General features: G+C 43.8%; 1 protein-coding gene across 7 annotated transcripts in view; it reads left to right on the forward strand.

Annotated features, from left to right (window-relative positions):
- Nucleotides 1–429: 429 nt before the first annotated feature.
- vps4a (vacuolar protein sorting 4 homolog A) overlaps nt 430–17,963 on the forward strand; it is a 160,112-nt gene continuing 142,578 nt past the window's right edge. For 3 of the 7 annotated variants that reach the window (XM_061822387.1, XM_061822385.1, XM_061822388.1), the window contains exons 1-4: nt 431–634; nt 976–1,087; nt 1,175–1,319; nt 1,407–1,468. In XM_061822387.1, coding sequence (XP_061678371.1) covers nt 614–634; nt 976–1,087; nt 1,175–1,319; nt 1,407–1,468 — 340 coding nt within the window. In that variant the 5' untranslated portion in view covers nt 431–613. Of the gene's footprint in view, nt 635–975; nt 1,088–1,174; nt 1,320–1,406; nt 1,469–11,791; nt 11,892–17,963 lie in introns of those variants that run through there. The other 4 variants (XM_061822390.1, XM_061822389.1, XM_061822384.1 and 1 more) reach the window with 3 other exon arrangements.

The following is a 17,963-nucleotide window of genomic DNA, read 5'->3' on the forward strand; positions in this document are numbered from 1 at the left end:
CAAGCGAAGAAACACTGACGAAACTGTATAAAACCGATTACACCTCCACGAACTCAAGCTTTCCGGGGTTCATTTGTCTTTCAATATGGCGGAAAATTAATGCGCATGCTCGGCAAAGACGACAGTCGCAGCTCTCTTTATGCAAGATTTCTTGGTTGTCACGGTGTTATATGTCTTTGCTTTGCACTTAGCCTTTTTTGGCTTACCAAGTCAAATTAAAAATCCTTCATGTTACGAGAACTTAAAAAACGTCAATCTCACGCACATTCTACATGCCAAACTTTGAGAAAAACATAATCCGACCTGTAAACCATTTACTCCAAGGGTTTTGGGGAGTACCAAGATGGCGGCCGACTGGCTTCAACCAATCGACATACCGGTCGATGTGTTATGCGCTTTCCAGTCTTTTTTTTTAAACCGGATGTAGACTCCTAATTTCTTCCTGGGTCGTGGATTTATCTTGTCATCTTTACTTGCTAACTGCATTGGATTTGTAGATTATGTATATGTATCTGTTGAAAATACCTCACAGTTAATCTAAGCGTGTATTTTGTCACGTATTCATATTGGAAAGTATTGTAAATCTGAAAGGAGAGCGGCAGTGTGAAATGAAATGACAACCTCAACATTACAGGTAGACTGATTTTGTTTTTTAAGACACTCTAGCATACCGTTATTTAGGTTTTTGCTAAACTAGTGACGGCTCGCCAACAGCCGGAACGCTGTAATGCAGATGACAGCTTGCGCGACAATGTGTTGTCTTGAATTAGCACTTAGATGTCATACAGATGAATTATAGATGTATATGACATAAATGGATGCAAACTGGGATCAGTTCGTGTGTGTGCGCGCGCGCGAAGTAGCGTGTGCGTGTGTATTTATATATATATATATATATATATATATATATATATATATATATATATATATATTTCTGTTCCTTTTACATTTCTCATTTACTTTTATTACTGTCAGAAAGCAATTGATCTAGTGACCAAAGCCACAGAAGAAGACAAAGCGAAGAATTATGAGGAGGCATTGCGTCTTTACCAACATGCTGTGGAATATTTTCTTCATGCCATCAAATGTGAGCCGTCGGAGTTGAACAAAAGTTTGCATTCCTCTGGAACAAACACTTATTTTCATATTATTGCCCCACGTGTTGCTCATGCAGATGAGGCCCACAGTGACAAGGCGAAGGAAAGCATTAGAACAAAGTGTATGCAGTATTTGGACAGAGCAGAGAAACTGAAGGATTACTTGAAGAATAAAGACAAACAGACCAGAAATCCTGTGAAAGAGTCACATATCAATGACAAGTAAGTGGTTAATCATGTGGTTTTATCAAGTTCAAAAGTCAAACTCTGAATTAGATTTTTATGTGTATTTTTGTATGTTCTGTGCAGGAGTGATAGTGACAGTGAGGGGGAAAACCCGGAAAAGAAGAAGCTTCAGGAGCAACTTATGGGTGCGTGAACAATATGGACACAGAAAATTAGTCCCAATTCACAGGTCCCAAAATAGATCACGTTTTGGTATTGCTAATAATAATAGTTATATTAATTGTTGTAATAATAGAAGTGAATTTGATATGGCCTTCAGTTGGATCCATCAGGATGCTTGGGCATGTTTGCATATTCAAGTGAGATCTGAAACTAGAAGTCAGCTAAATTTTGCTTTTACAGAAAAAAATTAGTTGTGTTTTGATTGACAATACTGTAGCAAAATGGTCAGTTTTTGCCAACAATCTATTTCTACACCACTTACACTACCTTGGTTTATGGGAATGTTTTAACCCAGGGGTCGGGAACCTTTTAGGCTGAGAGAGTCATAAATGTCAAATAGTTCAAAAGAGGTGTGCATTATTTATTTAAATACAGGTTTATTTGTGCATTTATGTAAAACCAACACTTTTAGAGTTTTAGAGTCTGTGATCTCTTTTAAATAACATTGTTACGCTGTTGCTAACCAATGATGACCAAAGTACTTCTTACCAGTAATGCAACTTCTGGTGCTGCATGGTTTTGCTGATGGCTTTGGCATCTGTTACACACGTTGTTGGATTAAGCTTCATCCAGACATTGAGACTTCCATCCGTTAATCGTAATCCGTAATTCAATTTGATTTACCGTCACGATGGTACGATGGTGAACAGTTCTTGCAGACAAAGGCACATCTTTTATTCGTTTGATAATCTTGTCTTGATGTGAAAAGTTGTCAAAAAGTTTATTGGCAACATTAAGTACAAATGTTTTGGTACACTCCCATCTGTGAATGGCTTTCCGTTACTCACAATTGCGAAAGCACCAGCAACGCTATCTGAATTCCATTCACCTTGTTAGGTCCAAACACGGATTTGCTGCTGACTAACTTGGACTTTGAACAGTTGCTCTTGACGTGCTTTCTTCCTAATGTCCTCCACAGGATATTTTGATGCAAACGCAGAATGGTGTGTGTCGAAGTGGCGCTTTATATTTGAGCATTTAATCTTTGCAATTTTGTCATGAGAACTCTGTCAAAGCGTTACCACAATTAGTTGTTCCGACCTGATCTGCGCTTGACCCTTCTGCGCCTGCCCACATCGACTGCAACAGCAAACTACGGCAGCCCCACTAGGACAAACTGTCTCTGCCTCATTTGCGTTGCCTTCGTGACAGAAATTATGTGGCGTATGCTGTTATTAGGGCTCTGTGAGCCATATGCAGCCATCAAAAGAACCAGATATGGCCTGGCTGACTTTGGGTGAGAGGCGAGGTACACCCTCAACTATTTGCCATGTAATTACACTATGTATATAGACAAATGACTTTACACCGATTTTCTGGGTTGGCCTCAACATCTTCATTTCTGCTACCTCGAGTTCTGCTTCCTATTGTTTCTTCAGTGCCACCGTCTCTAAACCGTACATCATGGCCGGCCTCACCACTGTTTTATAAACTTTGCCCTTCATCCTCGCAGAGAGTCTTCTATCACATAATACAACAGACACCTTCCGCCAGCTGTTCCAACCTGCTTGGACCCGTTTCATCACTTCCTTACTACACTCACCATTGCTCTGGATTGTTGATCCTAAATACTTGAAGTTGTCCACCCGTGGTATCTCTTCTCCCTGTAGCCTCACTCTTCCCCCTCCACCCCTCTCATTCACGCACATATATTCTGTTTTACTTAGGCTAATCTTCATTCCTCTCCTTTCCAGTTCATGTCTCCATCTTTCTAATTGTTCCTCCACCTGCTCCCTGCTTTCACTGCATATCGCAATATCTGCAAACATCACGGTTCAAGGGGATTCAAGTCTAACATCATCTGTCAACCTATCCATTACCACTGCAAACAGGAAGGGGCTCAGAGCTGATCCCTGATGCAGTCCCACCTCTACCTTAAATTCTTCTGTCACACCTAAGGCACACCTCACCATTGTTCTGCTGCCCTCATACATGTCTTGTAGTATTTTAACATATTTCTCTGCCACACCAGACTTATGCATGCAGTACCACAGTTCCTCTCGGGGTATCTGTCATAGACTTTCTCGAGATCCACAAAGAGACAGTGTAGCTCTTTCCCACAATTCCCACAGCTCTGAACATCACCTTTGTTCTTAAAAATGGGAAATAGTACACTTTTCCTCCATTCTTCAGGCATCTTTTTGCCTACTAGTGTTGAATGTTGAATAAGTTGGTCAAAAACTCCGAAGGCATCTCTCCAAATTGTTTCCATACCTTCACCGGTATGTCATCAGGACCAACTGCCTTTTCATTTTTCATCCTTTGTAGTGCCTTTCTAACTTCCTCCTTACTAATTATTGCCACTTCTTGGTCCTTCACACTTGCTTCTTCTTCTCTTCCTTCTCGCATTTTCTTCATTCATCAACTTATCAAAGTATTCTTTCCATCTATTTAGCCCACTACTGGCACCAGTCAACACATTTCCATCTCTTCCCTTAATCACCCTTACCTGCTGCACATCCCTCCCATTTCTATCCCTCTGTCTGGCCAAACTGTAGAGATCATTTTCTCCTTCTTTTGTGTCCATCCTGGTGTTCATGTCGTCATATGCCTCTTGTTTAGCCTTGGCCACCTCTACCTTTGACCTATGTCGCATCTCAATGTACTCCTTTTGCCTCTCCTCAGTCCTCTGCGTCCCACTTCCTCTTCGCTAATCTGTTTCCCTGTATGACTTCCTGTATCTTGGGGTTTCACCAACAAGTCTCCTTCTCCCATTTCCTACCAGAAGACACACCAACTACTCTTCTGCCTGTCTCTGTGATCACCTTGGCTGTTGTAGTCCAGTCTTCTGGGGGCTTTGGTGTCCATCGAGAGCCCGTCTCACCTCTTTCCGAAAGGTCGCACAACATTCTACCTTTCTCAGCTTCCACCACATGATTCTCTGCTCTACCTTTGTCTACGTAATCTTCCTACCCACCACCAGAGTCATCCTACACACCACCGTCCTCTGCTGTTGAGCTACACTCTCCTGTACCACTACTTTACAGTTTGTAACCTCCCTCAGATTACATCGTCTGCACAAAATATAATCCACCTGTGTGCTTCTACCCCCGCTCTTGTAGGTCACTATATGTTCCTCCCTCTTCTGGAAATAAGTAATAATAGTAATAATAATAACCACCATCTGTCCCTCAAAGTGTCTTTCCTGGATCCTGTACTTACCCATCACTTCTTCATCATCCCCGTTTCCTTCACCAATATGTCCATTACAATCTGCACCAATCACAACTCTCTCTCTGTCTGGGATGCTCAGAACTACTTCATCTAGTTCCTTCCAGAATTTCTCTTTTAACTCAATGTCACATCCTATCTGTGGGGCATAGCCGCTAACCACATTATACATAACACCCTCAATTTCAAATTTTAGTCTCATCACTCGATCTGACACTCTTTTCACCTCCAAGACATTCTTAGCCAGCTCTTCCTATAAAATAACCCCTACTCCATTTCTCTTCCCATCTACTCCGTGGTAGAATAATTTAAACCCTGCTCCTAAACTTCTAGTCTTACTACCGTTCCACCTGCTCTCTTGGATGCAAAATATATCAACCTTTCTCCTAATCTTCTTCTTCTTCTTCTTTTCCTTTCGGCTTGTCCCGTTAGGGGTCGCCACAGCGTGTCATCTTTTGCCATCTTAGCCTATCTCCTGCATCTTCCTCTCTAACCCCAACTGCCCTCATGTCTTCCCTCACCACATCCATAAACCTTCTCTTTGGTCTTCCTCTCGCTCTTTTGCCTGGGAGCTCCATCCTCAGCATCCTTCTACCAATATACTCACTCTCTCGCCTCTGAACATGTCCAAACCATCGAAGTCTGGTCTCTCGAATCTTGTCTCCAAAACATCCAGCTTTGGCTGTCCCTCTAATGAGCTCATTTCTAATCCTATCCAACCTGGTCACTCCGAGCGAGAACCTCAACATCTTCATTTCTGCCACCTCCAGTTCAGATTCCTGTTGTTTATTCAGTGCCACTGTCTCTAATCCGTACATCATGGCCGGCCTCACCACTGTTTTGTAAACTTTGCCCTTCATCCTAGCAGACACTCTTCTGTCACATAACACACCAGACACCTTTCGCCAGCTGTTCCAACCTGGTTGGACCCGTTTCTTCACTTCCTGACCACACTCTCCATTGCTCTGTATTGTTGACCCCAAGTATTTGAAGTCGTCGACCCTCGCTATCTCTTCTCCCTGTAGCCTCACTCTTCCCCCTCCACTTTTCTCATTCACGCACATATATTCTGTTTTACTTCGGCTAATCTTCATTCCTCTCCTTTCCAGTGCATGTCTCCATCTTTCCAATTGTTCCTCTGCGTGCTCCCTGCTTTCACTGCATATGACAATATCATCTGCGAACATCATGGTCCAAGGGGATTCCAGTCTAACCTCATCTGTCAGCCTATCCATTACCACTGCAAACAGGAAGGGGCTCAGAGCTGATCCCTGATGCAGTCCCACCTCCACCTTAAATTCCTCTGTCACACCTAAGGCACACCTCACCATTGTTCTGCTGCCATCATACATGTCCTGTACTATTTTAACATACTTCTCTGCCACACCAGACTTACGCATGCAGTACCACAGTTCCTCTCTTGGTACTCTGTCATAGGCTTTCTCTAGATCCACAAAGACACAATGTAGCTCCTGCTGACCTTCTCTGTACTTTTCCACGAGCATCCTCAAGGCAAATAATGCATCTGTGGTACTCTTTCTAGGCATGAAACCATACTGTTGCTCGCAGATACTTACTTCTGTCCTGAGTCTAGCCTCCACTACTCTTTCCCATAACTTCATTGTGTGGCTCATCAACTTTATTCCTCTATAGTTCCCACAGCTCTGAACATCCCCTTTGTTCTTAAAAATGGGAACTAGAACACTTTTCCTCCATTCTTCAGGCATCTTTTCGCCCGCTAGTATTCTGTTGAATAAGTTGGTCAAAAACTCCACAGCCATCTCTCCAAATTGCTTCCATACCTCTACCGGTATGTCATCAGGACCAACTGCCTTTCCAGTTTTCATCCTTTGTAGTGCCTTTCTGACTTCCCCCTTAGTAATCATTTCCACTTCCTGGTCCTTCAGTCTTGCCTCTTCAACTCTTCCTTCTCTCTCATTTTCTTCATTCATCAACTTCTCAAAGTATTCTTTCCATCTATTTAGTACACTACCGGCACCAGTCAACACATTTCCATCTCTATCCTTAATCACCCTGACCTGCTGCACATCCTTCCCATCTCTATCCCTCTGTCTGGCCAACCTGTAGAGATCCTTTTCTCCTTCTTTCATGTCCAACCTGGTGTACATGTCTTCATATGCCTCTTGTTTAGCCTTTGCCACCTCTACCTTTGCCCTACGTCGCATCTCGATGTACTCCTTTCGCCTCTCCTCAGTCCTCTCAGTATCCCACTTCTTCTTCGCTAAATCAACCTTTCTCCTAATCATCATGTCAAACAACTCCTGACCTTTTCCTTTCATAGTCCCAACATATCAAAGTCCCTACACTCAGTTGTAGGCTCTGTGCATTCCTCTTTTTTTCTTCTGACGATGAATCCGGTTTCCTTCTCTTCTTTGTCTTCGACCCACAGTAGCTGAATTTCCACCGACACCCTGCAGGTTAGCAGTACCGTGGGCGGGCGTTGTTAACCCGGGCCACGACCGATCCGGTATGGAATTCTTTTGATGAACGCTCATATTTGTTTGGCTCAGTTTTTACGCCGGATGCCCTTCCTGACGCAACCCCCTGCATTTATCCGGGCTTGGGATTGGCCTGCAGATTGCACTGGTTTGTGCCCCCATAGGGCTGCATTTAGCATTTTATGATGATGATTAGCTTAAATGTAATTATTCGCCAATCCTTTTTTGTGTGTGTCCTGTTCGGCTGTTATATCAACCCGAATGAAGAATCTGCATCCCCTTTATGGCCGAACAGTTTTACTGTGTCACAGTGGATTTTTTTTTTTTTTTTTTTTTTTTTTAGCTTCTTCTGTGATTTCTATAGAGTTTCATTGAAGCTTTGTTGAGAATCATAGTCAATCAGTCGAACAGAACAGAATTTCTAGACAGGGGAGAGAGACAAAAAAAAAGACAAAAGACAAAGCGTGGTAGGACTAAATGAATTATAGAATTCTATAGAACGAGGGGATAAGTGTATTCATACATCAGCTCTTCTTGTATACTTGTTGTTTGTTGCAAAAAGTGAGTCATCCCACATCCAGGGAAAGAAGCCCAGGGGTGTGTGCCTCTGGACACATGCCATCAAGTGCACAAAATTTTGCATGTAAAAAGACTGACAGAAATGTCCTATAATTGCTATGTCCACAACGCGGAGGTAAAGGATCTCACCCAATCAATCGAGGATGGAACCTGGGACACGCTCCCCCTCCTGGGTCCTCCCCACCCCCCCAGGAGAACAGGAAGCTCTCCACAGCTCACAGAGCCCCAGATGCGGCCAGTCCTAGCCCAGCCCTAGGATGGGAGGAAGTTCCTTATTTGTTGGAAAGGGTGTGGGTGGCAAATAGGGGCACCCAAGAAGAGAATGATGAGGGCAGGAACCCAGGGAGAAGCCACAGGCCATGAGAGGGGAGCCCCCATGCCAAGCAGCCATCCAGCTCAGGGGGCACACCCTGAAAAGCGTTGCCATGTAGCGAAGTGTAAAGGTTAGGGTTAAGATTAGGTCCCCGACTGGCACTATTAGCCCTACCCCGTAAAACAGGCATGGCGGTCCAGACGTGATTTTTCCGTTTAGTGGCGGAATTCCATGTTCCCAAATTCCGACCGTAACCCGTGCCAGAATCCACACACGTTCATTTTCCAATCCGACTTTTGAAGCAAGATGGAAAATTTGATAGGCGTCTGTCTCACATCCCAATAACATGCAACATTAATTGGACACTCTAAATTGCCCCAAGGTGTGATCGTAAAGTGCGGCTGTTTGTCTCAATTGGCTAGCAACCAGTTCGGTGTGTATTCTGCCTCTTGCCCATTGATAGCTGGGATAGGCTCCAGCACTCCCCACAGCCCTTGTGAGGATAAGCGGTTAAGAAAATGGATGGATGGATGAATACAGCTGAGTCTAAGGTTTGAAACCATTTAATTGTGGTCTTTAATGGAATCATTGGGAATAGTTTATTTCAAGGAAAATTTTAATTTATATTGTAGCTATTATTCCCAGTAATGATAAAGGCAAGTTATACCAGCATTTTATGTCAGTGAAGATTTTTTCCCAGAAGTGGTACTTTATTTAGATTGACTAACTCTGAGAGATTTGCTGAAATATTGATACCTAAATATTTGATAGTTCCTACAGGAATAGGGTAATCTGGGATTTGATCTGCAGGAGTTCATGAGTTTGCTTGGGAGTATTGTTGCTTTTGTACAGTTAATAGAGTCTGATATTTGTGAAAATATCTTAAGGATGAAGACTGCTTTGAGAGAATGCTTGGGTTCCTGTTAATAAGAAAAGAATTTTATCATCATTTGGATTGATTTTGTCTGTCAATAGTGAGGAAATACCTTTTAATATTCTTACTCTGACGAATAGCTACAGTAAGAGGTTATAATTAGCCGATCTGATGAATGACGCCATTGATCGGCTTCACAAAAGACATTTAGTCCAAGTTGCACACAGTATATCTGAGCCCAAAACCTATTTTGTTGCTGTAGTAATGTTTTTTTCCCCTGTCTTTTGATGTAATACTGTAAATATCTGACAGCCAATACAGTAATTGAAAAAACATGTCAGGGCCATGGGACAGACAGGACGTCTGAGACAGACAACATGTATTGCCCGGATCAGACTACAAGACAAATCTTCTCTTTCACGGTTGCACAATGTTAGACCACGGCAATAAAATCTTTTATTCTGATACCACTGTATTCCATTTTTTTACGATCATTGGTGTTTATCTTAACTTGAATGCCACTGGGTACACTCGTTACTGTGGCGATGACAACGAGTGGTTCTGGTAAGTGTATTATGAGGACAAAATGAGGAAAAACGTGTGTTGGTGGTTACCGGTGCTTGGGAGAGGATTTTAATTCAAGGCTTGCTTAACATACTTTTAATATACGGCTGTTATGTAGCCGAGCAACCTTGTGCTCGCAGTTGTGTGAAAAAACATGCTGCCATGAAGTCGAATCATGCTGTCAATTTTTGGTGTTCATGAAGTTATTAATTATAATAAGTTAATTTAATTACAGTAAGTTAGAACCAATTATTTGACTTGACTGATTAAAATACACAATCTGACCAGAGCAGTGATTTCCAACCTTTAGTTAGAAAAGGCACGTATTTCACAGGTAAAAATCTCACGGCACACCAGCAAACAAAAACATCACAAAAAGTAGATACGTTAATTAGTGTAGGTACTGACTGGCATCTAATAGAATACCATTAGTTCTCTGTCGCAATGAGGAAAAAAATTTTGTTCCCAATATAATTTTGAAGCAATTAAGTCCACTACCTTAATGGGACAAGCTGAAAGAAAGTTTACAGTTGAAACCAGAAGTTTCCCTACCTGTGCCAAAATGCACATTTCATTTTGTCTCACTGTCTGAAGTCAAATTAGACTAAACCTCACCTGTTTCAGGTAGTCAGGATCGCCAAAATAATTTTGTTAAACACCACAATAATGAGTTAATTTCTGAGAGAATTTATTTTCTTTGCCATCAAAAATCTACATAAACAAAATGTACTGTCTTTAAAGAGCATGGGGAAGCCCAGATGATAAAGTCATGGATTTGGAAACTTCTGATAGGTTAACTGACAACACGAGAATGTATTTCAGGCCACACCACAAACTATCTGCTTCCTTCTTTGAAATCATGAAAAAAATCAAAATAAATCAGGCCAGGAAATCAGAGAATCTTGGCACACAAGTCTGGCTCATCCTTGGGTGCGATTTAGATACTTGAAAGTATATTGGTTCAAACAATTATACACAAGTATAAACATGGGAATGTCTAAACATGACACCGTTCAGGAATGAGACTGGATCTGGGTCCCAGAGAGGAATGGGATTTTGTCCAAGATGTGGTAATCAACCCCAGAACAAAGGAGGAATGGGCCAGGATTCCAGCAGGGTACTGTCAAAAGCTTATGGAAGGTGTTGACCCAAGTCATGCAGCTCAAAGAAATTGTTACTCGATACAAAGGAAATTTATGTATGCAAACTTTTCACCTCCAAGAAAAGACGAAAATTCTTTAAGAAATTCTCTCATTAGAGTGGTATTTAACAATATCAAATACTTTTGGTGATCAATGCAGCCCTATAGGGGTACAAGCCAGTGCAATCTGTAGGCCGGTACCAAGCCCGGGAAAATGTGTCAGGAAAGGGATTTGGCATAAAACTGTGCCAACCAAATGTGAGCATTCATCTAGAGAATATCATACCGGATCGGTCGTGGCCCGGGTTAACAATGCCTACCCCTGACACCTTTAACCTGGAGGGCATAGGTAGAAATTCATCTACTTTCGAAGACAAAGAAGAGGAGGAAAGTGGATTCGTTGGGAGAAGAAGAGGAATGCACAGATGCTGCAACCAAGTGTAGGGACTTTGAATGTTGGGACTATGACAGGAAAAGCTCAGGAGTTGGTTGACATGATGATTAGGAGAAGTTTATTTATTTATTTGTTTATTGTACATCCAAAAAAGCAGGTGAAAAGGTAGTAAAGCTCAAAGTTTGGGAGCAGGGTTTAAATTATTTTACCATGGAGTAGGTGGGAAGCGAAATAGAGTAGGGGTTATTTTAAAGCTGAGCTCGGGAACCTATGGCTCGCGAGCCATACCTGGCTCTTTTGGTGGTTCCATATGGCTCGCGGAGCCCTCATAATGACATACTGTACATGTGATTTCTGTCGTACAGAGAAGGTTTGTCCTAGTGGGGTTTCCATCGTTCGGTGTGGGAGGCAACGCAAATAACGTACAGTTTGGCCTAGTGGGTTGGCCAAGTTTTTTCGTGGTAGTCGATGTCCAGAGTTGCACAAGGGTCTAACGTTTATCGTGTCAGAACAACTAATTATGGAAACGCTTTTGACAAAGGTCGCTCAAAGAAAAAAATATGAGTAGTCCCGAAGTTTTCATCAAGACTGGACAGCCTTTGTGGAGATGGAGGGTTCTGCAATGTGTTTAAATTTCACAGATGGGGAGTATGCCAAAGCATTCATACTCAACGTTGCCAATCAACATTTTGCCAACTTCGCATAAAGATAAGATAATCAAACATAAAAGACATGTCTTTGTCAGCTAGAACTGATGGAAAATCTAATTGAATTACGTTCACGCTTAACAGATGGAAATCTCAACACCTGCGTGAAGCTTAATCTGACAATGTATAAAACAGACTACCAAGCCATTAGCAAAACCAGGAAGCACCTGAAGTCGCATTAACGGTAAGAAGTGCTTTTGTCATGATTGGTTAGTAACATCATAATGTTATTTAAAAGAATTCAGACTTTTTTTGTACTCTAAAATCGTTAGGTCTACATAAATGCACAAATACACATGTATTTAGTTTTTTTTAAATATTGCATGGCTCTTTTGAAATTACGTTTTAAAATATTTGGCATTTATGGCTCTCTGTCGAAAAGGTTCCTGACCCCTATTTTAAAGGAAGAGCTAGCTCAGAAAGTCTTGGAGGTGAAAAGAGTATCAGATCGAGTAATGAGGCTGAAATTTGAAATTGAGGGTGCTCATGTATAATGTGATGAGCGGTTATGCCCCACAGGTAGGTTGTGACTGAGAGTTGAAAGAGAAGAGAGTTGAAAGAGAAATTCTGGAAGGAACTAGATGAAGTAGTTTTGAGCATCCCAGACAGAGAGGATTTTGATTGGTGCAGATTGTAATGCACATGTTGGTGAAGGAAACAGGGGCGACGAAGAAGTGATGGGCAAGTACAGCATCCAGGAAAGGAACTTTGAGGTACAGATGCTGGTGGACTTTGCAAAAAGGATGGAAATGGCAGGAGTGAACATTTTTTTTTCCCAGAAGAGGCAGGAACATATAGTGACCTATAAGAGTGGAAGTAGAAGCACTCAGGTGGATTATATTTTGTGCAGACGATGTAATGTGAAGGAGGTTACTGACTGTAAGATAGTGGTAGAAGGTTGGCAGCGAGGGAACTTCAGAACAGGAGCCACACCTGGAGTCGAGGGGATCACGTGGATACTTCAAGAGGAGTACTGGAATTCACTCCGTTGTTTGGTATGGCAAGGCATCGAGTGCAAAGTGGAAGGTGGCGAACAAATTTGTTCGGAAATTCAAACAATTGGCATTGGAAGAAGGCTTACATTCCACAGCAGGTTTTCATTTGTGACAAAACAAGCCTATTTTGGAATATGCAACGTCATACATTTAAAGTTAATTTCCACTTACTAAAGATTCAAGTTACGAAACGACTTCAGGAACGAAATAATTTCACAAGTACATGTACCACTATACATCTCTGGAGAGACCTGAAAATGGCTTGGAGGAATGCCAGAGGATTCTCAAATCCAGGTGTGAAAAACTCGTTACATCATTCCCAAAAAGACTTATGGCCGTATTACACTGGTTCCCAAAGTGGGGTCCACTGACCCCCAGGGGGTGAAAAACGTCTTTCCAGGGGGTCCACGATATGATTTCTGAGACACAATAATAATAAAATATTTAAAAAAAAAATGTTATTTCTTCTGTCTCGCAATGTCTCACATCCCATCTATCCTATTTTGAGTCCAGCCCAGATAAGTGATTCAGGCAGCGCCACGCACCAGCCCTACAGTGCCGGAAGCTTAGCGGAGAGAGAGAGAGAGAGAGAGAAAGGAGAGAGAAGACGCGTGACAAGAGGCGGGAGTGGACTTGACTTTTATTGTGATTTGCACTGCACGTATTGTTTTGAAGTGTATTTCTTTGTACCAGAATGGCATAGCTGTGTCCAGCACTACATTATTGGCGAAAGTTGAGGTTGAGGGCACAGGTTGACTTTGGGAACCACTGCTGTATTAGCTCAAAAGAGTGTTTCTACTGTATACTGAGCAAAGGGTCTGAGTACTTACTGGGTGTGAGATTTTTATTATTTTTTTTAATCTGTAAAAAAAAAAAAGTCAATCTGCGGTGCTGTATACACATTAACGGGCCATGGGGGGATTTATGGTTTCAGCAAATGGCTGCAATATAGAAAAATGAAAATTTTAAAGGGGTTGCATACTTTCTGGACAGTCTGCATGTGCTACTTTGCATTGATTGAGAACATAATATCCCTAAAAAAATTGTAGTTGTAAGGTGCCAAAATATGAAAAAAAATTGAAGGGATCTAAATACTTATTCAAGGCACAGAGTGTTTATTGTTGTTCATACATTTTTTTGTATTGAAAATGTGATTTTCTTCATTTACATTTTATAAACATGTCAGTAATCATAATTTAGGTCATGATCAATCGTGATACATGTTTTATCCCTCTTCTTCTTTTCCTATTGGCTTGTCCCGTTAGGGGACGCCACAGCACGTCATCTTTTTCCATGTAAGCTTATCTGCTGCATCTTCCTCTCTAACACCAACTGCCCTCGTGTCTTCCCTCACAACTTCCATCAAGCTTTTCTTTGGTCTTCCTCTCACTCTTGCCTGGCAGCTCCATCCTCAGGACCCTTCTGCCAATATACTCTCTCTCACGCCTCTGGACATATCCAAACCATCAAAGTCTGCTCTCTCGAACCTCGTCTCCAAGACATCTAACTTCTGCTGTCCCTCTAATGAGCTCATTTCTAATCCTATCCAACCTGCGCATGCCGAGAGAGAACCTTAACATCTTCATTTCTGCCATCTCCAGGTATGCTTCCTGTTGTCTCTTTAGTGCCACGATCTCAAATCCGGACATCATGGCTGGTCTCACCACTGGTTTCTGAACTTTGCCCTTCATCCTAGCAGAGACTCTTTTGCCACACAGTACACCAGACACCTTCCGCCAGCTTTTCCATCCTGCTTGGACACTCACCATTGCTCTTGATTGTTGACCCCAAGTATTTGAAGTCATCCACTCTTGCTATCTCTTCTCTCTGGAGCCTCACTCTTCCCCCTCCACCCCTCTCACTCAGGCAGATATATTCTGTTTGACTTTGGTGAATCTTCATTCCTCTCTTTTCCAGTGCCTTATCCCTGTTTTCACTGGAGATTACAATGTCATCTGCGAACATTATGGTCCAAGGGGATTCCAGTCTAACCTCATCTGTCAGACCATTACCACAGCAAACAAGAAGTGGGCTCAGAGATGATCCCTGATGCAGTCCCAGCTCCACCTCAAATTCTTCTCTCACACCTACACCACCCATTACCACTGTTCCGCTGCCCTCATACATGTCCTGTACTATTCGGACATATTTCTCCACCACCCCAGACTAAGCGCAGTTCCTTTCTTTGGTACCTTGTCATGGGCTTTCTCTTGATCCACAAAGGCACAATGTAGCTCCTTCAGAGCTTTTCTGTACTTTCCCAAGAATATCCTCCAGACAAATAATGTTTTTGTGGTACTCTTTCTAGGCATGAAAACATACTGTTACTCGCAGATACCTACTTCTGTCCTGACTCTTGCCTCAACTACTCTTTCCCATAAATTGATTGTGTTGTTCATCAACTTTATTCCTCTGGAGTTCCCACAGCTCTGAAAATCATCCATCAATTATCTACCGCTTTTCCGGGTCAAGTCGCGGGGGAAGTAGGTTCAGCAGGGATACCCAAACTTCCGTTTCCCCAGCCACTTCTTCCAGCTCTTCCGGAGGGATCCTGAGGCATTCCCAAGCAAGCCGAAAGACACAGTCTCTCCAGCGTGTCCTGGATCGCCCTCGGGGCCTCTTTCCGGTAGGACATGCCTGGAACACCTCACCAGGAAGGCGTCCAGGAGGCATCCGAATCAGATGCCCCAGCCAACTGATCTGGCTCCTCTCATTGTGGAAGTGTAGTGGTTCAACACTGAGCCTTTCCCAGATAACCACGCTTTCCCACCCTATTTCTAAGGGAGATCCCGGACACCCTGCGAAGGAAACTCATTTCAGCCGTTTGTGTCCGCGATCTTGTTCTTTTGGGCACGACCCACAGCTCGTGCCCATAGGTGAGGGTAGGAACGTAGATTGACTGGTAAACTGAGAGCATCACCTTTTGACTTAGCACCCTCTTTACCACAACGGACCGATACAAAGTCTGCATCACTGCAGATGCTTCACCGATCCGTCTGTCGATCTCCCGCTCCATGCTTCCCTCACTCGTGAACAAGACCCTAAGATACTTGAACTTCTTCACTTGGGGAAGGATTTCATCCCTGACCTGGAGAGGGGACGCGACCCTTTTCCGACTGAGGACCATAGTCTCGGATTTAGAGGTGGTGATTTTCATCCCAGCCACTGCACACTCTGCTACAAATCACTCCAGTGAGAGCTGGAGATTATGCCTTGATCAAGCCAACAGAACCACATCATCTGCAAAGAGCAGAGATGTGATGCTGAGGCCACCAAACCCGACACCCTCTATGCCTCGGCTGCACCTAGAAACTCTATCCATAAAACAAAATCGGTGACAAAGGGCTGCCTTGGCGGAGTCCAACTCTTACCGGACACGAGTCAGACTTATTGCTGGCAATGCAGACTAAACTCCGACAGTGGTCATACAGGGACCGAACAGCTCGTATCAGGGGGTCCCGTACCACATACTCCTGAAGAACCCCTCACAGGACTCCCCGAGGGACTTCTCCAGGTCCACAAAACACATGTAAACTGCTTGGGTGAACTCCCATGCACCCTCGAGGATCTTCCCGAGTGTGTAGAGCTGGTCCACTGTTCCACGGCCAGGAGGAAAACCACAATGCTCCTTCTGAATCCGAAACTCAACTCCCCGACAGACCATCCTCTCCAGTACCCCTGAGTAGACCTTACCAGGGAGGCTGAGGAGTATGTTCCCTCTATAGTTGGAACACACCCTCTGGTCACCCTTTTTGAAAAGGGGGACGACCACCCCAGTCTGCCAATCCAGAGGCACTGTCTCAGATGTCCACAGGACGTTGCAGAGGTGTGTCAACCAGAGATCGAAGAGCCCGCCTCAGAGCACCCACACTCAGCTTCCTCGTGGGAAGGCGTGTTGGTCGAATTGAGGTCTTCGTAGTATTCTCCCCACCAACTCACAACATCCCAAGTTGAGGTCAGCACCACCCTGTCCCCACTATACACAGTGTTGGCGCTGCATTACTTCCCCCTACTGGGACGCCGGACGGTGGACCAGAATTTCCTCGAATCCGTCCTGAAGTCGTTCTCCATGGCCTCACCGAACTCCTTCCACGCCCGGGTTTTTGCCTCAGCGACCACCAAAGCTGCATTCCACTTGGCCAGCCGATACCTATCAGCTGCCTCGGGAGTCCCACAGGCCAGAAATGCCCTTGTTCAGCTTGACAGCATCCCTCACTGTTGGTGTCCACCGTGTTCGTAGGTTGCCGCCACAACAGGCACCGACCACCTTACGGCCACAGCTCCAGTCGGCCACTTCAGCATTTGCTCTGCAAAGCACCTTTGTTCTTAAAGATGGGAACTAGTACACTTTACCTCCGTTCTTCAGGTATCTCCTCGCCTACTGGTATTCAGTTGAATAAGTTGGTCAGAAACTCCACTGCCACCTCTCCAAATTGCTTCCATACCTCCTCATGTTTGTCATCAGGACCAATTGCCTCGACCACCAAAGCTGCATTCCTAGGAGGCCCTGTAGCTCAGTGGTTAGAGCACTGGTTTGATAAACCAGGGGTTGTGGGTTCGTATCCCACTGGGGCCTCCACTCCCTGAGAAGGGTTGCGTCAGGAAGGGCATCCGGCGTAAAAATTGTGCCAAACATATGTGCGTTCATCTGAGATGACACGCTGTGGCGACCCCGAAAGGGACAAGCCGAAAGAAACTTACTTACTTACTTTTTACCAAAGCTGCATTCCACTTGGCCAGCCGATACCTATCAGCTGCCTCGGGAGTCCCACAGGCCAGAAATGCCCTTCTTCAGCTTGACAGCATCCCTCATTGTTGGTGTCCACCGTGTTCGTAGGTTGCCGCCACAACAGGCACCGACCACCTTACGGCCACAGCTCCAGTCGGCCACCTCAGCATTTGCTCTGCAAAGCACCTTTGTTCTTAAAGATGGGAACTAGTACACTTTACCTCCGTTCTTCAGGTATCTCCTCGCCTACTGGTATTCAGTTGAATAAGTTGGTCAGAAACTCCACTGCCACCTCTCCAAATTGCTTCCATACCTCCTCATGTTTGTCATCAGGACCAATTGCCTTTCCATTTTTTCGACCTCTTTTGTGCCCAACTACCCCCTGACTAATTATTGCCAAATCCTGGTCCACCACGCTTGCCTCTTCTACTCGTCCTTGTCTCTCATTTTCATCATTCATCGACTTCTCAAATTATTCTTACCATTGATTTAGCATGCTACTGGCACCAGTCAACACTTTTCCATCTCCATC

This window comes from Syngnathoides biaculeatus, chromosome 6 (assembly GCF_019802595.1).
Source record: "Syngnathoides biaculeatus isolate LvHL_M chromosome 6, ASM1980259v1, whole genome shotgun sequence".
NCBI lineage: Eukaryota > Metazoa > Chordata > Actinopteri > Syngnathiformes > Syngnathidae > Syngnathoides > Syngnathoides biaculeatus.